Raw genomic sequence first — 23,579 nt, 5'->3', positions numbered from 1 at the left:
CTTTAATTTACAGCCACAAACCAATGTAATTATATGCCGGTTCTTGCAAGGAGTTTTGAACAATTGTTCGGTGTGTTTTATTTCTTGAGAAGAAATAAATTCCAATTTGCGAGAAACAAATTCCAATCTCTGCTGAAGGACCTAAAATTTGTGCAGGCAGCTGCCAGAGAAAAAAATCACCTCTCATTTAAGTCTCAAAACAGTAACCACGTGCGTTTGGAGCCATTGTTCTCTAATGGAGCGCAGCTGTGTTTGTTTGTCTGTTGTGAGCTCGTCAGTTCCTGTTAAATCATGAGTGTAAGTGTAATTTGACAACACGTTTGATTACTTATTTCAAAAGTAAAGTATTCCCACATAAGAGGCACTGACAAATTATCTACCAGTGATGTGTATATTTTGCGAAAAGATTTGTACAATATAACCGAACTGCCATCGACACCCGAGGCTTTGGCATCTTGCAACTTGCTCATACGGGTTCAGTTACATGCAGTTTTATCTTGTGTTTATGCAGCTTGCAAGTCGACTGGAGACTGCTTTCAACACCAACAATGTTACCTCAGTTTTTCTATTGATTATTGGGGAGAAATCATCATTGTCTCTGATCGACCAACTGGATGAAATTGCATGCAGGGTATCTGCTTTTAAGACATTTATTTATTCATTTATTCATTTATTTATTTATTTATTTATTTATTTATTATAAGAGGGTAATCAAAGGCCAGCGCAGATAATTATTTGTATATTCCTTATTATGAAAGCTTGAGCTTTTGGGTGGAGCCTTTAACAGTTTAATAATATGCTGTTTATCCATATAGATCTAACAATGGATCATTTCGCCTTATTATAAATTAATAATAGAAATTATTATTATTATTATTATTATTATTATTATTATTATTATTATTATTTATCCAGAATAACAATACTTTACTTACAATTTAAATAATAAGCAAATAAAAAAAAATAAACAATTAACTTTGACAGAAACAAAGTTACGTTAAATAAGGGGCTGAATGAAACTCGCACCCGATTATTTTTAATAATAAACACAAAATAATGGTTTATTGTACTATCGCTGTGCTAAAGAGTTCCATTCGAGTCCACTGTCCCTCCTCTCAGGATGTCTTCCACTAGGACCAGGATAAGGTTAAAGTGGTTAATGAGGATAAATTAAGTAATTTCATTACATCATTTATTTCTATTTTCTATGATCTAGATACATTTTTGTGAAATCGATGCTTGTGAGAAATCCCTCTATTATTTAAACATGAAAATGCATTTAGAAGCAACTTATCATGAATAGTCTGACATTCTATTCTTATCATGAATAGAATGACTGTTACATTAATCACTAACGTAAAGTTATGTATTTGCTTTGCTTTATTGTGGTTTGCTGTATTTATATTATACAGTTATGCCAGAGGCACAGGAACAATCCCCGTTTCTTCTGAGCCACAAAAGCGTACAGACATTTTGTAGAGATTGTTTTTGTTTAACGCTTTAAGTCATTATTATTAATATTTCACAGAATGTAGAAATAGCGTCTTGCGTTCATTTATTGATCTTGAACATCAATAAAGCAAGTATTTTTTTTCTTTATAACTACGACCTTACAAGAAATCGCTTCCAGATAGATATCATATACTTATATTTTATGATCAAAAAAATTCTTATACGTTTAAAATGTATGAAGAAGCACGAATAACTGGGCGCGCAATAGTGACGTGTGCGTGCGCGCGACGCCTCGATAACCAGGACAGATCCAAATCTGGATTAAAAAAGATAAATTAATGATATCCATCCAGGTTCGGTACATTTGAGTGTGTTCTGTATAATAAATCTCATTGGATTTCAGTCCTTTATGAGGGTCTCTGTGTTGTCACTTAAAGAGGATTCTAGGACATGAGATTAATCCATCACCTTCATTAATCCTTCGCTTTTTTGGTTCATATGTGGCCAAATGTGTCCTTTTTATTCCACAGGATTTGCATAAAAATGAATTTAAAAATGTTACACTGATATTACGGGCTCTTGAACAAGTGATGTACAAACACGAAGACTGCATGACGCAGCTGGTCTCTGGGGGGTTAATGATCAAGATAAGTGATTTATGTTTTATTTGTGTACTATGCATTTGTGTACTATACATAATGTATTTAATTCAGTCATCAGATACAACTGAATACCAGACCAAATTTATAAAACGTTGGTGTGTTTATTTATTTATTTATTTTTAGGTGGAATGTAATTGGGGACTGATTTTTTTTTTCCCCTAGTTGCTCATATATTTATTGTTTGTACATTAAAAATGTATCATAAATTTACCCATCCTTTCAGGGGGAGGAGGAGATTTAATAGGTTAACATAATGTTTTTTTCCCCCAAACATGCTAAATTGGTTTGAGATGGTTTGTGAGCATCTAAAGGTGCATGAGAAACTAAATAAAGCTCCAATGCGGATCGTGGAAGTGTTCTTTGAAGTGTCAATGGTAATGTAATCTATTTATAATACATGGTTTTAGTTAAAGCCAAAATTTACCAAGCCAAGATATGCATTGGATTCAGCAAATAATTTCTCAACTATTTTATTAAAGAAAAGCTATGAAATGTATATATGTGTGTATATATATATATATATATATATATATATATATATATATATATATATATATATATATATATATATATATATATAATAACTTTTTTTTTTCTCTCTCTATCTCTTTCAGAGACTTTGCCAGAGCAGCAGTGAAGGTGGCCCCACATTTTGTTTTTTCATTTGAAATGTTTTAATTTTTTGTGTTGATTTGTAATCTCTTTGTGACTTTGTGGCAGGCAGCACTAAGATTTTGGAAATTTTTATACTGAGGTTTGGTGCTGTTGTGATTGACCAAAATGTACATTTCAGTCTTCGTCTAGAGGTCAGTTTAGTTTCAAAATGTTTTGAATAATATCATTTAAGGTGGACAATATTGCTATTAAAATTCAACAATAACCAAATGTTATTCTATTCTAACTTTTTGTTTTTTTCCCCCCTCTTTTGTTCACTCTCAGGCCATTAAGACAATAAATTCAATGCTGGACAGTGCTTCAAAAGAGACTCGCAAAAAAATATGTCAGTCTGATCATAGTTCTCTGCTGTAAGTTTATTTGTCAGTATAAAGTGCTGGAAAAAAGATTTACACAAGCAATAAACACGGAGTACGAAATATAGAAGTATATGCAATGCAATTCACTGTTACTGATGGACTAGGTGTGAGATCTGATGTTTAGCAAACATTGCCTCCTAGTGGTATTAGGGTTTACAATACAGGTCATTTCGAGGCATGCCATGTTTTTACATTGCAATATTTACACACTGACTACATTTTTAAGCAGAATTTGAATACTTTTGTTTATGTATTTTTAGAGCGGAGTTTGCTAATGCAATAATTGATGTTGGTGGTAGGTCATCCTTTTTCTACTATATTTGCTGTAGTCCAACACATTTATCACCGCATGTATTCATGCAGGTGTCAGCCCAACATTTTAAAAATAAATTTTAATCAAATGCCTAATTTCTTTTTTTTCTTAGATTATGAAATGCAGGTGGCTATTTCTGAGGCACTCTGTCGGATGACGCCCAAGAAACAAAGGGAGGAACTGGCTGGCAAGTGGTTCAGCTACAGAAGCTTTGCTTCAACTTTCATAACAATAAGGGTTAAAGAGTTTGAAACAGTATGTTATTACAGTAATTTCTCATTCAAATTTCTGTAGATTATTCATCAGAATGATGAATTCCTTGAATTTGATTCATAATATGATTTCCTTGAATTTCTCTGTTTCTATTATTAATGCCTTTGTATAAAGGATTGTAGGATATTTCTGAATGAACTCAACAGTTATTTTGGAAGCTCAAGAAGGTATGTGCTTAGTGTGTATTTGTATTGCAATGTAATACACTGGAACCGTCAGCAATATTCTGCTTTGACATATTATGAATTATGAATTATGTTTTCTCTCAAATGCACACAGAGTGTTTTCATATCCATGCCTAAGGGCATTTCTAGACACCACTGAGGTAAGATTTTGAAGAAATCAAAATTTCATAACTTACCTTGTGTACATAATATTTTTTTATTCCACATTAATGCTTTTTTGTTTACTTAGTTGTTTAAACCTGAGGATGAACTTTTGCAGAAGTTCTGGATAGACTTCAACATTGGGACATCTTGCATTGGCTTCTATGTAAATGACGCTCAAGTGAGTTTTGAGCTTATTACTTGCCTTAATTTTGACATCAGTTTTATCAGTCATTTCATTTGTACACATGATAATTCACATGAATGAATTATAAGCCATAAATATTGTGAGTTTAGTTTATATCCAATAAATGGTGTATACGTTTTACAGAATGCCTCAGTAAATAAACATTAACTCATGACAGGCTGAAAAACCCAATGTATACTTTTTAAAAAGTTCCGTTTTCTATAAAATTGTTTTTCTATTAAACTTGTTCATAACTTTATAATTATTTATAGGAAACCCTATGGGAACTTATTAATTTGCCTATAGAAGCTGTAAGTTCATACAATCTACAAGGTGAGTCAGATGCACCATCATCTATGGCCTGACAACAAGGCTAGCATTAAAAACAAACTTATACTAGATTATGCTTGTTTTCTGTATGTGGACAATTATACATACCTTTTGCTGTTCTTTTTTTGAGCAAGGATTTCTTCTCTTCTTAGAATGTGGTGAACAGAAGATTTTGAGTGTTCACATGTCTCTTCCTGTGTCTCATGGGAAGATCACTGGAAAAATGGTGCAGATTACTTTTGACTGTAGGCATGACATTCAAACTGCTTTGAAAAAAGTCTATGCTGAGGTAGCTGAATTACAGCTGATGGATACCATAAAGGTTTATTGGATTTTTGTAAATATGGATGTAAAACTACAACAGAATACAACTTCCTGACCTGAGGCTGCATAATTTAGTAATGGAGATACAGTTGTAAGGGTAGGGGTTATTTCCCGATTCTTGGCAAAAATGGCAGCTTTTGGTGTAGATTTGTTTTGTGAACAGCAAGGGGTCTCAGGCCAACATCAATGCTAAAAAGGGCCAAAAAAGAAACACCAAAATAGTTTGTCATTCAAAGTGTACTTATAAAAACCACCCGTAGGCCCCTAATGACCATTACAGTTTCATGGAATATGACATGAGGAAGCATCCCTGAGAGGAAACGTATTCTAAGGGGAACCAATCCTCATACAAGTGACACTGGATAGTAGGATTGATTCATTCAACCACGATTATAGTCCCATCTGAAAGCACTGGAAGCTGTACTGCTGTACACTGAAGACATTTGGGATTGAGTTAGAAAATAAATTTAAAATGATAGATTCATCATTTCATCTATATGATATTTGCATATAGATTTGTTAAACTCTTAGAACATGGTACTTCATGGCAGCGAACCCCATTTTTAGATGAGCAAAAACATTGGAACAAAGTCTTAAAGTAATACTGATAACCTGATAACCATTAGACATACTATCTAGTATGAGTTTTTAGCTTTAAATCTATAGCATCAAAGTGAAGTCAACCACTTAAAAATGATTGAAACATGAACATGTAATATAGTAATATGGAACAGGGTAATATAGTGGAACATCAGTGGTTTCTTTATTGCCATAATCATGACCTTACTGACACCGGAATGTCAGGTCATCTTCTGCAGCATGCAGAAACATCAAAGATGAAATACATTTTTATATAGGTTCTCATGTAATAAGATATTATAATTGGTTATAAAGGCAGTCTCTTACAAACATGTCTGATCTGTCACATTCTGCAAAAAGCACAATTCTAACTTTTTTTGTATATTTACTAATCGTACAATAACTTTGCTCTAGACACACTTAATCACATCAGATATTATGTAAGAAATGTCTTAATTTGAAGATTTTTAATGTATATACAATCTATAGGCTATTCATGTAGTACCGTTCATAACAGTCCTCTGATTCAATGAGTGGCAAGATGAGAGAAAGTGTAATGTTTTGTACATTATGAAATACTAATTGTATAACTTGTTTCTGCAATGTATTTGCAGCATTCTGCATTTAGTCAGGAAGATTCAGGTGTGTGAAATGTCATTACTTATGCGCCAAAATATATCTAACTTTTTAAAGAATGCAATACAGTTCTCAATACACAAAATTGTTTCTCGTTCAGGGATTCAAACCACTCCGTCTGAAATTAAAAATACATTCACCAGGTATATAACTCAACTAGTATTTATTTTACATTCTGCATATTGATGGGAGAAAGAAATGCATTTTCTGATACCTATAATTATAGGTTATTTATTTTTCTGTAAATGTTGGCATCATCTTGATTGACAAAAAAGTTTTTGGAATAAAACATCTCAGAGCAGCGCTTGTCATGTACCAGTGGTACCAGAAGCCACTTTGTTCCAACTGGTCTATATGCATATAACTGGTCTACAAGATCTGGTCTTATTGCAAAAGCAAAACTGTTGGCTGACACAATACAGTGGAACACCCATTTCATGCCATTGGCATTTATAAAAACTCTGTCCTGTACATCCCCACCACAGTTATACATTCAGACCCATTCTCGATATAGCAAGATACAAGGCAAATTTTCCCACAAATTATTTGTAACTATTTTCCTGTTTTGTTTAGTTTTGCCAGTCTAATAAGAGTTGCAATTCTTTTTTCCGTCAGTATATTATTTGATTGGATTAAGATGATTCAGTCCTATTTCTTTCTCTGCAAAAATTTAGACAATTCTTATCAAACACTGGTATGTTTATGTATACCATTTTTTATTTTTTTTTCCCGTTTAGTACTCCTTTGACAGAGACTACAGGAAGAGCTCAAGTAAGTATTGATCTTGCTCAGACAATAGAGAACTTTGTTACAACATTTTATCTTTTTCCCAGGGTTCCTTTACTCTTCGAAGTGGGCTTGGGAAATTGCCATCAAACAAGTGAAATTAAATCTCATCTTTATTTCTTTATAATTTACACACATTTTGTGTGTGTGTGTGTGTGTGTACATAGTACATATATATGTATATATGTGTGTGTGTGTGTGTGTGTGTGTGTGTGTGTGTATATATATCTATATATATATATATATATATATATATACACACACACACACACACACACACACACATATATATATATATATATATATATATATATATATATATGTATGTGTGTGTGTGTGTGTGTATGTATATATATATATATATATATATATATATATATATATATATATATATTTTATATATATATATATAATATGTACACACACACAAACGTTTTAGGCAGGTGTGAAAAATGCTGTAAAGTAAGAAATGCTTTCAAAAACGGAAGTGTTAGTTTGTGTCAATTAACAAGATGGAAAGGAAATGAACAGTAGAGAATCCAAATCAATATTTGGTGTGACCACTCTTTCCCTGCAATTCTTTTCTTGTTGCACACAATTTTGTTTTGAACTAACCACAGATCTTCTGTGGAAGTAAACTGTCTCAAGTCTGTCTCTTTATGTAATCCCAGATTGACTTGATGAGTTTAAGATCGGGGTGTGTGGGGGGGCCAAATCATTATTTCCAGAAATACTTGTTCTTCTCTATGCTGAAGATAGTTCTTTAGCTTAGCTTAATTTACTGATGGTATGTTTGTGGTGGTTGTCCTGCTGCAGAATACATTTTGAGCCAGTCAGCTGCCTCCATGATGGTATTGCCTGATTAAGTGTCCGCCATTATTTTTACGCCAGTATTTTTCAGCATTGAGAAATTAATCCTGGACAAATCTCACACTCCATTTTCGGAAATGCAAACCTGCAGGTAACCTACACCATGCTCCACTGCTGCGTCCAGACACTCCTTGTTGTACCACTGTCAATACCCACACCCACATATTTAAAGTTTTGGCTCACCAGTCCAGAGCGCCTGCTTTTTCTACACCCCAGTTTGTGCCTAATTGAGACTTGTTTTCATGTTGGAGGTGTGGCTTGTTTTCATGTTGGAGGTGTGGCTTTTTGGCCACAATTCTTCCATGAAGATCAGTGTGCCTGGTTCCCGCTTGTTTCCGCGAGTTCTTTGCTGATGTCACTGCTGGACATCTGAAGATGTCGAAGGGAAGTAAGCATGATGTGTCTCATCTGCTGCATTGTTTCCTTGGCTAACAAGGAACTATGGTCCTCAACTTCTTTCTGCTCCTTCATAATTCAACAGCACATTGTGAAACCCCAGTTTACTTTGAAAGTTTTTCATTGGAGAGACCTTGCTGACAGTAAAACTACCTTGTGTTTTGTAGCTGTACACAGTTTTGTATTTTTGTATTAATTTTGTTAAATTTTGTTTATTTATGTATTTCTGTGACATGAAACTGTCTTCCACAACCTCACCATAGCACCATATAACTCGTACTAGATACAGTAGTATGTCTTGGTGTTTCACACGCAGTTTTAACCCACGTATGAAACTGAAGATCATTAGCACCTTCTTGGTATATTTGGTTATTTACACCTTACTCTGATGCCTACAAAATCCCTGACATGGTGCAAGCATAGAAAGTGTGCCAGATGCTGGGGGTAGCCAAACGGTAGTCACATCAAATATTGATTTTCTTTAGATTATTCTTCTGTTTGAACACTGTGCATTTTTGTAAATTGATTAAAATATATATATATATATATATATATATATATATATATATATATATATATATATATATATATATATATATATATATATTTCTTTTTGAAATATTTCTTCACATCTGCCAAATGTGACACACATGTACACTCACACATTTTTTTGGTATCTGCAGATGTAGGTCATTCACAACAGAAGACAAATACGCTCTAATAAATGATTCTGATGACACAGAGGTACGTGTGCAGTCATGTATGCTAACAACCTGCATAATCTAACAATAATAAGCATTTCATAAGTTTTATTGGCAAAAAACATTTATGTGCCAACACTCAATATTTATGGTGTTGACCCTTGTTCTTCATAACATTTGCAATTTGCTCTGGCATGCTGGATATTATCTTCTGGGACAAATCCTGACTAATGGCGATCCATTCTTGCCTTATTAGTGCTCAGTGTTGATCACAATTTGTGGGCTTCTGCTTGTCTACTCACCCTTTGAGGATTGATCACAGGGTCTCTATGGTAATGATTGTGCCACTTCATTATCACTCTTGCCTTGTAAATGCAGGGATCATCCTTAAATTGCTCCTGGGTCATTGGGAGAATTTGCTCTTGCAGGGTGTTTTGATACCATTCTTTATTCAGGCCAGCGATTTTGGGCACAAATGTGAGTGATCCCACTCCTTTGGTTGAAAAACAACCCCACACATAAATGGTCTCAAGATGCTTCACTGTTTGCATGACACAGGACTCCTGGTGAAGTTCACCTTTTCTTCCCGAAACAATCAACATTCGATTTTCCAGATGTCCCAAATAGTCAGAAGGGAGCTTCATCAGAGAAAATAACTATGCACCAGTCTTCTACTGTCCAATCCTTGTATCTTTTGCAGAATGTTAGTCTGTCTTGATGTTTTTTCTTGGAGAGAAGTGGCTTCTTTGCTGCTTTTCTTGACACCAGGCCGTTGTCCAAATGTCTTCACCTCCTCGTGCGTGCAGATGCGATTTCGTAGTCCTCCTCATAGTCCTGGCACTTGCTGGACACTCTGGGACGTCCTGACACCACCTTCACTGCAGTCGAACCTCTCTCATTCGAGTTTTTGATGATCCAGTAAATGGTTCTTTTAGGTGCAATATTCTGAATTTCCTTGCATGTGAGGCCATTTTGATGCAAAGCAATGATAGCTGCACAATTTCTTTGGGCGTAACCATTGCTAAAAAGAACACAATGATTGGAGGCACATCTTTCCTTTTTTATAGTAATCAGTCTGTTCTTAAAATCCAATCAATATGATAGAGATTTTGCCTGACTAGTAATTAATGACACTTTCAAATGTGCTGATGCTATGACTTACGTAGAGAAATGCTGTTAGCTGGTCGTTTTATACCAGGGTCAAAACCAGTAAAATTTTGTTCAGTTTAAGCTGCAAACATTGCAAAACACAAAATTTGTCACTGCCAAAACTTTTGGCCAAGACTGTGTGTGTATGTATATACTGTACAGTGTTACTTGAAATGGTGTCAGTCATTTCTGCATAAATATAACCCAAATATTATATATCAAGTGAATGCAATCAGTCAAATGAGCCAAAAATATTATACTGTACTTTATGTGGAAAAATGATCCAGCATTATGCCTGTGACTGCCAAAAGTGTGTGAACCTTTATTTTCAGTATCTATGACTACCCCTTGTGCAGCAATAACTGCAAGTAAAGTTTCCAGTAACTGTTGATGTGTCCTGCACAATGGCTTGGAAGAAATTTATTCCATTCCTCAGTACAGAAAAGCTTCAGCACTGGAATTCTTTGGGAGTCCTCACATGAACTGCTTCTTTCACGTCCTTCCACAACATTATTATGGATTAGGGACTTTGGCTTGAATGCAGTATTTTCCTTTCTCCAAAAATAATGCATCTCATTTGAACCAAAAGGTTTTATTTTAATCTCGTTCGTCCACAAATTATTTTTCAAAGAGTCCTTAGAATTGTCCACATGATCTTTAGCAAACTTCATAGGCAGCAATGTTCTTTTTGGACAATAGTGGTTTTCTCCTTGCAACTCCGCCTTGCACACCAAGATTGCTTTTTGGAGTTATCTTTGTTGGAAAACGGTAGCAAAAGGTCTTTGATTTCACTTTGCACTGTTTAAAAAAAAAAACAGGGATGTATCACTGAGAAATTAACATTCAATTCACAGGCAACAGTTCTGGTGGACATCCCTGCAGTCAGCATGCCAATTGCACACTTCCTCACAACTTGCAACATCTGTTGCATTGTGCTGTATAATAAAAACTGCACATTTTAGAGTGGCCTTTTATTGTGGCCAGCCTAAAGCACACCTGTGCAATAATCATGCTGTCTAATCAGCATCTTGATAGGCCACACCTCTGAGGTGGATGGATTATCTCGGCAAAGGAGAAGTGCTCACTAGCACAGATTTAGACAGATTTGTGAACAATATTTGAGAGAAATAGGCCTTTTGTGTACATAGAAAACGTCTTAGATCTTTGAGTTCAGCTCATGGAAAATGGGGACAAAAACAAAACTGTTGCGTTTATAATTTTATGACGTCACTTTAGCCTTAAGCTTTCTTTTCTCACAGAAGTCTTTCTTCCTATATGACAAATTTGATTAGAATTTGGTCATATTTTTGTCTATCAAAAAAATATAAACAAACTTTTCAAAGTATCATAACTAATAACATCAACAAGCAATATTATTGAATGAGAACATATTTTCAGAGATCTGCTTTTTTAAGTGTTTACATTTAACATTTAACCATACCTATAAAAATAGATGTGTTTCTCTGAAACCATTAGTCTGATCATGTTGAATGGTTTATTATGATGTTAATCTATAACTAGTTTTCATGACTAAATTACATAAATATGGCCAATATTGACCAATCACATTTCTGCAGCCATTTGTCAGGGCTTATTGAGCTATCACCACAAAAGTTAAATGGTAATTTGAGTATGAACCCACAACTATCTGATGCGATTTTAGATGATCCACTTTGGTGCTGTTCATGTTTTTAAAAAAAAGCCACAAGCTTATGTTTTGGAACATTGTGTCAACCCACATTTTGGTAAAATGGAAAATAGGAAAATCTGGATATCTGTTTACAACTAGTGGTTCTGGTTTTGCTCTTTCACTAAGGTATGGGCCTCTCTTTCTGAAAGGGATTCGCCTCTGTTTCTAAAACTATATTTTTATAATTTAGCTTCTAATTGTTGTCTGTTAAGAGTTTTCTTAGTTGACTTACAGGTTTGGAGAGCAAGAGGAGCTACAGTAGTAAACATGTGACAGGAATAGGGGCACACATTCGATCAGCAAGAGTACATATACAGCTCAACTTGAAAGAGGAAATTGTTAAGTGTAATTATTATTTAAATAATTTGTTAAATGTTAAGGTAGAAATATCAATGTCCGAGAGCAATGTTCGATATAAATATTGGGTTGGTGCTAGTTTTGGAACTAGGTTGCAAAAGCAACCTTGTTAAAAAGCAATTCCACAGGTGGCATTTTTGGGCTGGATTAAAAAGCAGGCCACAGCCACAGATCTGGTTTTAAGGCAAATAATCAGACTTGAGTTAAATTCATTTCTGTTCTGTTGCTCAGGTGGCACAAGCTAAAGACATTGTCTTCAGTCAGTCTGTCTCTTCAAATGGGTAAAAAGATCATCTTGCACTCAAGTGTAAAGTTTTTATTTATTCATTTTTTGAATACAGTAATACTGACTTGCCCTTTTTCCCTTTTAGGTCTGTCAGTTCTGTTAAGTCGTTTCCATCTGCAAAATCTACACAAAAGGTTGTTGAATGTTCTGTTGTGTTCTCTAAGGAAAGATTTTTATACTTCAATTTACATTTGTCATGTATTTTGTATTTTCATCAGAGGAAAATTAGGATGTTTCACTCAGAAAGTGACAGCTGTGTGTCTGGTGAGAGACCTTTCCTTCAGTGTGACTACACCAGGAAAAAGATGCGGCTGAAAAGTAAACTCAAAGGTACAGTACATGTAACTCATCAAATCCATTTATGTCCTGATTCTCCTTTCCAATAATAATAATAATAGTCTAATTTTTGTCTATAATAGTGCAAGAAACTTAATTTCTTTCTTTTCTTGTAGTTCTCCCCCTTTCCTCACCAAGTAGTAATGAGGAAATGTACTTTAAGGTAACATTCTTCTTTTTTTATTGCGAAACTATAACTTAGTAGTCAATGTAAACAACTGCTGTTCCCTTTGATCTTATGTCAATGAACATGGACTCAGGAATAGTTGAGCTTATTGAAAAAAAGCATAGTAAATATCTTTTGCAAGAAATAGGAGTTTATGATAAATATTTGTTTTAACATAACTCTGTATGTATGTTAATGCTCACTGTTGAAAGGAATCAACTCCTAAACACAGAGTCAGAGAGAGGTGTCAAGGAATGGATGGGAAGCAGAATCTGGATCTTTCCCACCAAACCAAGGAGTCTGTTCTGGATTCAAGCAAGTCACAATGAATTATTTAAATTTAGACAAACTGTATTTTGCTCAGTTGATGGCGAAATTATTTATCACATCATGTTCACTCAAAGGTGAACATCACATTCCATGCCATGGTTGCCACAGTAGGTGCTAAAGTCCTTGATTAATAGTGTTTTTAGAGCAACTCTTTTCAATTTTTCCCAAAATGGTTGAGAGTAGGTGCATATTTTCGCTCAAACCAAGCAGAAGTTTGGGTGCGCCAGATGTGTGATTCAAATAAAGGATGTGTTGGCTCACAATAAACCTGTGCCTTGGGTTTGACAATCTGACAAGGAGGGCTTTGTCAGAATGGATGTCTGTTATGTTCTACACAGATGGAATGTGCTGTCAAATTTGTTTCACAGACAGCACAGAGACATACACTTTTGGATCAAGATACATTGGTGTATGATTGATTGGCATAATATGCAGTTGTTCTGTGGGTCACACACACTTTTGTAAGTGGCTGTATGCAAACAAGTAAAAAGGGTTTTTATTATTATGTAAATCACTATACATAAACCCCTTGATGTTGCTTGATGTTTTAAGTATTTTTTTCATATTCTGTTATTTGTTTAAAATTGTATTTTCAGTTGAATTTAGTTGTATTTATATAGTGGTTTTAATAATGGACATTGTCTCACAGTAGCTTCACAGAAGTATAAAAAATCAGAATATAAATGACAAAGTTAAAAATTTCAAAATACAGATGCAAACAGTGCAATGAGCAAGCCAGTGGCAACACTGGCATGGAAACCCTAAATGAAATTATACAAAGAAGAAACCTTAAAAGGAATAATGTCCTTTCTGCACCTATATACAGTATATTCCAGTGGAGTTGTGTAATCTGGAGCTTCTGAGCAATATTTAAGTATGAGCTTTAATGTGATTTCTGAATTCATCATAGATTTAACAAATGTGGCAACATTACCTGCATACTAGTGACAAGTTGTCCCAGAGAAAATGTTTTTTTGTAAATATGCAGAATGTCCTTTGCATGCATGCTAAAGGTGTTCCCCACACTGGTACTGGTTCTATACTGGTAGTACAGTTGTACTGGCCATATAATTCACTGGCACATACTGTCTGCATTGTTCACGGTCATGCTGTGCTGGCCAAAAATATTGTTGCTGTGATATTTGTGTACATCTGCTTTGTGATGTCAGTTTTTAAAAGTGAGAGGTAAATTAAAAAAAAAAAAAAAAAATTGAATAATCAATCTGTCAGATTTTGCAGAGAAGAATGTAGTGTCTAGTGAGGGTTTTTAGTGCTAGTTGGAAGCAGCAACCAGATGGCTGATCATTGTTCACTTTTTGTGTCTCTAGTAGTAGCTCTGCCTATTTTGTCTAAGAAAGGAATACCATACAGTGACAATGTACAGCTATACATAAGAGTATCATCATAGTGATATGAATATAAGACTATGCCATGTGGGAATAGTCTTATTTTCATATCACTATGATGATTGAACAACACCGGCACCGAATAGTTATGTATGTATGGGAACTTGGTTTCTTTCAGAGTTGCTTTCTTTCATTGGGTATATTTCTGAAACACTGATTGAGAGAGATTACCTAATTATCCAGATCAAATCTGGCTGGCCTTTCCCAAAAAAAAAAAAAGGTAGGGTTATAATCTTTGCATCAGACAGCCTAGTAGGCTAAAAAGACAGAGTGGGTGTATTAAGACTCATACCAGAGGCAGAGGAATTTCCATCCCCAAAGCAGCTTATTCTAGAGGCCTATGTGCTGACATCACCAGATCAGCAATGCTGAAGCCTACTGGGTGGACTTCTGGTTCAGCCAAAACCAGAGGTGACCCAACCAACACCAATGGTTGACATGGTTGTCCTCTACAGGCAAGCTCAGGACAGTGACGGACTGTAGATTCATGCATATTCTTTACTGATTTCCCTATCTCTTCTTAGACTTTGAGAATCTTTATCAAACAGAAATGAATTTGGGTTGTGATGCTGGAGGTGAGGAGCAGCTTTCTATCCCTACACTCAAACCCAGAAAACTATTCATCTCCCCCTCGCTGGAGAGTGCAAATGGTAGGAACCCTTAGTTGTTTCTTTTTAAACAGTATTATAGTTACAGCCTGAAAACAGAAAGACAGAGACTCAATTTTTTTTGAGAGTTGCCATTTTAAAAGTGTTTACTGTACTTAGTCTCTGTTGTTCTGTGTAATACGTCTACATGCATGTTATGTTTGTAAGTAATTTGTATTTTGTGTTTTATGATACCTGCCTTAGGACAATGGATGAAATTTAGCTATTGTGCTAATTCCGGCATATTTACATTGATGCTCATTGCTGATTGGTTGATTAATGTGCACTGTCCTAATTCAAATAAATAAATAAAATAAATAAATAAACAGTGCCACATCATTCTTACTATACATTGATTAAGCACAATGATTGTGTGTGTGTGTGTGTGTGTGTGTGTGTGTGTGTGTATAGAAGCAATAACCCAAGCATTGCTGGAAGATGATGAATCTGAGGCAGAGCTGAGTTCTGGAGTCATGGCAGCCTTTGATTCCTTTAAAGCTCAGCTAAAAGAACATTTTTCTGTAAGTAATTATTCTTGGAAAGCATATATGTATACAAAATTAAGAGAAAATGCAGTAGACATTTGTTAAATGGACTCTATTTAATTTTACAGTCTAGGTATAAGAAGACTGAAACAAAGTCACTGAAATCTTTGACTGACTGCCAGAAAACTGTATCCTCTTTGTTAAAAACTGTGCATGATCAAAGGTAAAAGGCCATTTACAGAATAAAGTCCCCTCCAAAAGTACTGGAACGACAAGGCCATTTCTGTCTTATGCTGTATACTGAGGACCTCTGGCTTTGAGATCATTCGAGGGTAGGGTGGATTGGAGGAGTTGTTATCGACTGCTATTGTTTTCCTGGGCTCAAGTTTAATGTCTGGTTATTAGTAGTATCATGGTAGTAGTAGTAGTTTCTTTTTCAAGACACCCCAGATTGTTGTATTGGCTATGCCTAATGTGTATGCATTCACACTGATCAATTTCTCATTTTTTCTCAGTTTTAGATGCTTATTTTTTCTCCAATAGTTAGTTATCTGGTCTTCATATTGGCTTGTCTTTTTCAAAATCAAGGTCTCCAACCCAGAGTATTTATTCAGCGCTATTAATAATTTAAACTGTCACCTAGGAGTGCCCTGTTAGATTGACTAACATGTGTAAGTGCAAACAAAAGGTGACATATTCTAATTGTTTTACACATGTAGATGTAATTATCAGGAAATTTAATTTTAAATTTCTGAGTGTTTGATTCTATTGTCCCTTATTTCTTTTGATCTCCAAGTCAAATGTTTTCAGTGTTTAGCAAAAACAAAAGAATTAGCCTTGTCATTCCAATATTTTGAGAGGGACTGAATTAATATAAAGTATAATATTAATATACAGTGTCATGCACTGAACTTTTCCCATTTTTTTTCATGTTACAACTGCAAACAAAAATGTATTTTATTGGGATTTTATTTGATAGACCACACAAAGTGGCACATAATTGTGAAGTGGAAGGAAAATGATAAATGGAGTCCAACATTTTTGTATGTATTCGGCCCCCTTTACTGATACCCTTAAATAAAATCCAGTAGAACAAATTGCCTTCAGAAGTCACCTAATTAGTGAATTGAGTCTTGTGTGTAATTTAATCTCAGTATAAATACAGCTTTTCTGTGAAGCCCCCAGAGGTTTGTTAGAGAACATTAGTGAACAAACAGCAAAATAAAGACCAAGGAAGACACTAGACACACCAGGGATAAAGTTTAAGCAGGGTTAGGTTATAAAACAATATCCCAAGCTGCAAACCTACCAAGACATGACCATCCACCTAAATTGACAGGCTGGTTAAGGAGAGTATTGATCAGAGAAGAAGACAGATCTACAGCTCACGTGGGAAAAGCTATCCACAGGACAAGTATTAGTCATGCACTCCACAAATCTGGCCTTTATGGAAGAGTGGCAAGAAGAAAAACATTGTTGAAACAAAGCCATATGAAGTCCATTTGCAGTAGGCGACTTTAATCTAAACCCAGATTTAAATCCAATTGAGAATATGTGGCGAGACTTCAAAATTGCTGTTCACAGAAGCTCTCCATTCAATCAGATTAAGCTTGACCTATTTTATGAAGAATGGCAGAATTTTACTCTCTAGATGTGCAAAGCTAGAAGAGACATTCCCAAATTCAATTGACTCCGGTGAGCTGAATACAAATTCATGCCACACTTTTCAGATATTTATTTGTAGAAAAAAAAAGGTTTGGGACCATTTATCATTTCCCCTCCACTTCATGATTATGTGCCACTTTGTTTTGGTCCATCACATAAAATCCCAATAAAATACATTTTTGTTTGTGGTTGTAGCATGACAAAATGTGGAAAAGTTCTGTGGGTATGAATACTTATTTTTCAGAAAATAATAATTGCAGTTATTTTTTACCCACCTTTGAATTTTGTAGCTTGTTTCAGTGATGTTATGAATGGCATATTATGTTATAAACCATGTCTAATTCATTTATTCATTGCTCTATTTTTCTATTTTCATATAAAGGCTTATTCACTTGGAATGCTTCCAAAATGCTGTAGTACAGCAGCTGGGTCAATTGGAGCAGAACTGTCTTTCCCTAAAGAACATTGAAAGAGAAACTGTGGTCTGCATTTTCCCTTACTTACTTGCATTTCTTTAGCCCACAATCACACTTTTACACTTTTTCTAATGTTATTATCTTCTACATTTTAAACATGTATTACAACACAGGCAGACATTTACATAAATGCAAGCAGATGGTACTTTTTTTTGCATTGAATAACAGTCAGTCAACAGCAAAATCTATTGGAAAATATCTAAATACAGTAAAGGGAATTATTTGAGAAGTATATAAAGAAGTATTTTGAAACTTTTATTTTGTTATTCACTACTTTCATTGCAAGGCCAATTCTTTTGTTTGTGCTACAGTATATAAGTTGATTGGGGGGAAAAAGAAGTGAGAGGTTAAATGTCAAGAAAATTTAGGGAGGAATAATTAAATGTTAGAGATGTGTATACATTATGTTAAGTACATGTTAAGCATAGTAGAGGTTGGAGACATTTATGATGTTTAACTAGGGAAGTGTGAATAACCAGAAATAGATGTGCTTACCACAAATAAATAACAGAAAATGTTGAGACTTTATCACTTATTAATGAAGACAAAATAAATGCTACAAACTAAATAATGTCAAAAAAAAAAAAAAACAAGCTAACCTATTTTAGAGAACTAGCAAGAGAGGAGCAGAAAATATCCATGAGACTTCAAATTGCAACACAGCTTAGTGTTGCAGATTCAATGAATTGTAGCATTTGAGAGAAAACATATTCTTGCATTTAGAAAAAGTAATTGTATATTTAGGCAGAGAAAGGGAAAGAAAGAGAAATATTAGAGAATTATTCTAATAATTCTCTAATATTTCTCTTTCTTTCCCTTTCTCTGCCTAAATATATATAGGATTAGAAAATATTAGAGATCTGGTTTTGGCCTTTTAGAGATCTTGTTAGAGATAAGGGGATGTAAGTAGTTGCAAGATGAAACAAGAAACAAAAACAGGCAACAGGCTTAGCTGGGAGATAAGGGGAATTCAGACCCTTGTTGAGGTTATACAAAAAACTTTATGGTTTACAGACCCCCAATGGATGACCTCTCCTGCCAGAGGTGTTAGCTCACCAATACATGGTGATGAGCCAGGATGAGGAACAGTACATCATGCTTCAGTGTGCCATGCATCCTGATTACCAACTACTATTTGCATTTACCTATGGAGGACAAATATGCAAGGATACTGTGGGAGCCAATTAAGTTTAAATCAAGTAATAGTATAGCAACACGTTTTGTTTGTAGATGGATCCTGTTACCAGACCAATGACGGTAATTAAGATGTATATGCAGTACTAGATTATGACTTGCACAGGGACAAGTTCAAGATAGTGGTGGCAATGACAGCACCAAAACTGTGCTCAGCACAGATGGCAGAGATGAAGTCCCCAACAATAGCATGTACATGAGTTTTCTGCAGAAAGTTTACAATTAACTCTGACTTGGCATACACATGGGGTATGTCACGTCTTTGGGCTAATAAGGGTGCAGCGAGGGTTTCAGAGAGCTGATGGCTCAACCATCACACATGGACCAGCCATATCTGAACTGTTGTAAGTGATAACTCTACCAATAGAGGTGGGTATTGTAAAATGCAAAGCACATAAGTCAGCACTAAAGACATTTGGGTTTGAGATTAAAATGATGAATATGTGGATCTGAATTTTAGAATATGGCACCTATGATGGCAGACCACCCAAATTAAAGGAGAGAAATAAGAACAGATAGTATAGGGACAGTCTCTGTCATTAGGGATACATTTAATTATAAACTTTATCATTTTTATTCAAATTTTTTTATTTCAGTAAAGCTGCTTTGAGACATTGTCCCTTGTTGAAAGTCTATACAAATTGACCATATTAAAGAAAATAATAGTTCATATTTGATTGTAACCTTTCTTTCTTCTAACATTATGAGCTGAATTATTTCCAAAGTATTCTATAGGTTTAATCCAATTAGAGTATATTTTGTCACACAGAAGTAGTGTGATTTGGTCTAAATACTTTTAGCAAAGGTATGAGGGTTACTAATAGATATTATAGTGGTTCGGTTCATTGAATTATTTTTTTCTGTGAAAATCTAAAAAAAATATATTAAATATCTTCAGGAAAAAGTATGTGATCCTTTTCTTTCACTAACTGTTGTGACCCCGTTGAACAGCAATAATGGCAACCAAACATTTACAGTAACTAGTAATCTGGCACAATGGGTTGGAGGAATTTTTGCCCATTCCTCCTTATAAAATTGCTTGATCTAAATGATGAGCAACACGAACTTGCACGAAGTGCACTTTTTAGTTTCTTCCATAGGATTTCTATTGGGTTATTGTATGGACCTTGATTAATTCAGCAAGACAATGACCCTAAGCACTTCAGACAGACTGAATTCTGGATGACACATTAATTTCTAAAGGATGACATCAAAGATTCATTAATAATGGATAGTGGTTATGAACCTTATGCAGCACAAAGATTTGATTCATCTGTACACAGAATATTCTTTCAAGATGCATTTGGCTAAGCAATGTTGAGCAAACTTAAGAAACCTAGCAATGTTTTTTTTTGCAGAGCAGTTGTTTCCTTATTTTTATCCATTACAAAAGTAGCCTTTAGGTTCTTTGTGGCTTCCGCAATTATTCACTGCATCTTTGAATACATTTTCTTTATGGACAAATACAGCTTTGGGGAGAAAATAATATATAATACATAATAGATGTCCATTGTTAAAAGCGCTATACAGTTAAAATTTAATTCAATAGAGAATACTCAGGTTTATGTTCTTAAAATATGGCAGGGCCTAATGGCAGAACTATGCATGTGCATATAAATAATTGTGATCATGCACAGTGGGAGAAAGGCGACTGAGAATTCAAGAGGGGGAGAGGTGTGCCGAGAGCTTAGAAGTGTGGGTGTGGTAATTAAACGTTTTATTAGTTGTTAATATCAGGGATAGTACCAGTAAGGCTTGTGTGACACTTGATTTTTCTGATCATTTTCGATTTTAAAATATTACAACTAACATTTAAAGGCAATTTAGGTCTCATTTGTGAAAAAAGATATCTAACTGTTAAACTGGTCAGAATTCAAATTTATTAGATTTTTTTATCTATATTTTTATTCATCTATATTTTGACTCATACAAGCACTCAGTCATGATATTGTGTACAGCTTGAAAGCAAAGTTGCAACTCCATAAACATACCTCTTCTCATAATGAATTATAAGGATGTTAAGGGGTTTTACAGGGGTGTCTATAAAATGACTGACAAGCAAATACAAGCCAACACATACAAATGTTTCAGCCCGGAAGACTTTGTTGTGTGTTATTTATTTATTTATTTATTTATATTGTTTGGATAATTCAGATTATGATATTTAAAAAACAAATGAGAACTGGAGTAATGTGCTCTCACTTCTTTGTGCCTCTGAGCAATCTGACAGCAGCATTTTGCATTTTGATCCCAATGCATATTGGGTTGCAATAACCAATACAGATTAAATGAATGAATGAATAATTTTCTCCAAGGTTTGAAATTGGCAATTATTATGTTGTGATGAGGCTGACCTCTAAGTTAGTTTTCAATGTACAGCACTGTCTATGTTTTGGAATGAACTACAAGACAAGTGTTGATGGGCAGTATTAGGAACAGATTTTTTGTGCTTTTATTAGAAAATAATTAATATAAGATGACACTATATATAGGGTTCTTTTTGTATTATATAGCAGCTTTTTGAGTAGTTATATAACAGTCATTCAATAATGTACACCATTTTACTGTTTGTCTTTTTCCAGGGTTTTTGGAAGTCGGTGTCTGATACTGTGACAGTGTTCTGTGATAAACAGCAGAAGAGGTAGTCTAAAATATGGCATGACTGTGTGATAAATCTTAAGCCTGCGTCTAGCTTTTCAAATATATTTTTTTTGCTTGTTTCTAGGTTGGATTCTCTAGAGGTTTTAAGAGAGGATGTCCATGCCAACCAAAGCCAAGCAGAGGAAAGAGAAACAATGGATAACGTGGTATGTATCATCTAATATCTACAAATATTTCATAAAGTTTTGCCGCTGCATTAAAGGTGGGGTCTCCGTTGTTTGAAAGCCAGTGTTGACATTTTGATAGCTCTGCCCCACATATACACCAGACAAGTATAACCCAAGTATAACCCAGACAAGTATTATGGAGGATCCCGTTGGGGCAGCTGACCGAGGGTATATGTATGTATGTATGTATGTGTGTGTGTGTATATATATATATATATATATATATATATATATATATATATATATATATATATATATATATATATATATATATATATTTTTTTTTTTATCAATAAATGAACTCAATGAGTAATACTATGGTAATACAAATGTGTTTTTGTAGTAATGTGAAAGGTTTATCTCTGTTTCACTCGGAAGATGTTCAGTTCTCTCCAGCGCTGGAAAGCTGATCCTATATTAACAAGGGTCCTGCTTCTTGCCTTATCGTAAGCCTTTCTTCACTTTCTTTCTTTGTTTTTATCCGCCATGTCAATGTTAAAACCGCTTTCGTCACACATGCGCACTGAACACACTCTCCACACATATTGACAAGACACGCCCCTTTCTGCTCATTGGCTACACGTTAGTTTTGTTTGTTGGCCCAACGCAGTTTTCTGAAGCATTTCTCAAACAACGGAGACCCCACCTTTAAGATGTGCATACCACCCATAGACCCATTAGAGCCATGGGCATTAGGAAGAATCAATGTAGTTGCCAGTATCTATGGCGAAATTTGCTTATCCAAGAATGAAATGCAATAACATGCAGTGATGTAAAATAAATATATACACTATTAACTGCTATGTAGTTTAATGCAAAATGATGATGAAATTTATAGAAATAAGGTTGGACAAAAGGTGGTGGTACATTTTAGAGATCTTAATAAATACAATTCTACAAACATATTAACAGTGAAAATAACAGTGTTATTGTTACTGGCTCCTGAATTGCACTTTTTTAGTCCACTGCAGTTCCAGTTGCAGAGACCCAAGACAGCCCTAGAGAATGAGAAATTTGTCCAAGCACAGATTCCAGCTAGAAAACTACACATGAATATTACAACTTTGATCATTGCATAATTTATATTTGTGTGAATTACATTATTTGTATTCAAATGTATTGTTTCAATCAATTTGTTTACACAAAAGTTTGTTTAAATATTATATAATGTGTGAAAAAAGCTGATGAAAACAAGCATGTTTCACTAAGTGACATTTACCTTGCCTTGTGATGGGGTAAACATTTTTCAAACTATATTTTGCATATCTTTAATTTAAAAAAAATATATATAAAGAACATTACACACTGAATGTGTGGCAATTAAAAATAAATAAAAAATGTTGAATTAAAAAATCAACTCTATTATTATTATTATTATTATTATTATTATTATTAATAATAATAATTATAAATGTTTCCATTTTTATATTAATGAATTATCTCTGATTAGATTGCACTTCTGTCTTAATAAATACATATTAAAAGACATACATGTAAGACACACATGTACATAATACACATCTCATGACCAGTAATGCCTCCACTCAACAAAAAAGTAGCAGTTATGTACAATATATATTTTTTTAATCCTTAGTTGTCAAGATGTTCATATTTACTAAATATAACCAAATTTGAATATAGCAATATAAAATATTTACTGCACCTGGAAATTTATAAATATTTATCCATCATTGA

At 34.3% G+C, this 23,579-nt stretch overlaps 1 protein-coding gene across 6 annotated transcripts; it reads left to right on the top strand.

Annotated features, from left to right (window-relative positions):
* Positions 1 to 237: 237 nt before the first annotated feature.
* On the top strand, positions 238 to 23,231 carry sycp2l (synaptonemal complex protein 2-like). Of its 6 annotated transcripts, XM_060862034.1 has the most exons (28): positions 238 to 297; positions 512 to 631; positions 1,983 to 2,488; positions 2,729 to 2,753; positions 2,835 to 2,920; positions 3,054 to 3,139; positions 3,409 to 3,443; positions 3,574 to 3,716; positions 3,849 to 3,901; positions 4,014 to 4,059; positions 4,149 to 4,241; positions 4,520 to 4,580; positions 4,730 to 4,899; positions 6,095 to 6,122; positions 6,217 to 6,259; positions 6,854 to 6,887; positions 12,297 to 12,346; positions 12,437 to 12,485; positions 12,570 to 12,681; positions 12,804 to 12,850; positions 13,066 to 13,168; positions 15,114 to 15,239; positions 15,648 to 15,757; positions 15,850 to 15,944; positions 17,769 to 17,868; positions 21,639 to 21,697; positions 21,782 to 21,863; positions 22,263 to 22,565. In XM_060862034.1, exons 3-28 carry the CDS (start codon positions 2,387 to 2,389, stop codon positions 22,332 to 22,334), a joined length of 2,010 nt encoding a protein of 669 aa, XP_060718017.1. In that variant the 5' UTR covers positions 238 to 297; positions 512 to 631; positions 1,983 to 2,386; the 3' UTR covers positions 22,335 to 22,565. The 6 variants fall into 6 exon arrangements, with proteins under 6 accessions (XP_060718017.1, XP_060718020.1, XP_060718016.1 ...); XM_060862037.1 differs by lacking the exon at positions 238 to 297 and having other exon boundaries at positions 327 to 631; positions 15,165 to 15,239; XM_060862033.1 differs by lacking the exon at positions 238 to 297 and having other exon boundaries at positions 327 to 631.
* The last annotated feature ends 348 nt before the right edge of the window (positions 23,232 to 23,579 follow it).

The sequence above is a fragment of the Tachysurus vachellii genome, chromosome 25 (assembly GCF_030014155.1).
Source record: "Tachysurus vachellii isolate PV-2020 chromosome 25, HZAU_Pvac_v1, whole genome shotgun sequence".
NCBI classification, from domain to species: domain Eukaryota; kingdom Metazoa; phylum Chordata; class Actinopteri; order Siluriformes; family Bagridae; genus Tachysurus; species Tachysurus vachellii.
The sequence above is the reverse complement of the archived record's forward strand: the minus strand, read 5'-3'. Positions and strand labels throughout refer to the sequence as shown.

Bases quoted from the DNA above. Each gene is read 5' to 3' on its own strand.
- sycp2l (XM_060862034.1), top strand. From the start codon at position 2,387: ATGCTAAATTGGTTTGAGATGGTTTGTGAGCATCTAAAGGTGCATGAG. The intron at 4,900-6,094 runs GTTTATTGGATT...ATGTATTTGCAG, and splicing joins AGCTGATGGATACCATAAAG to CATTCTGCATTTAGTCAGGA. The intron at 6,888-12,296 runs GTAAGTATTGAT...TCTGTTGCTCAG, and splicing joins AGACTACAGGAAGAGCTCAA to GTGGCACAAGCTAAAGACAT.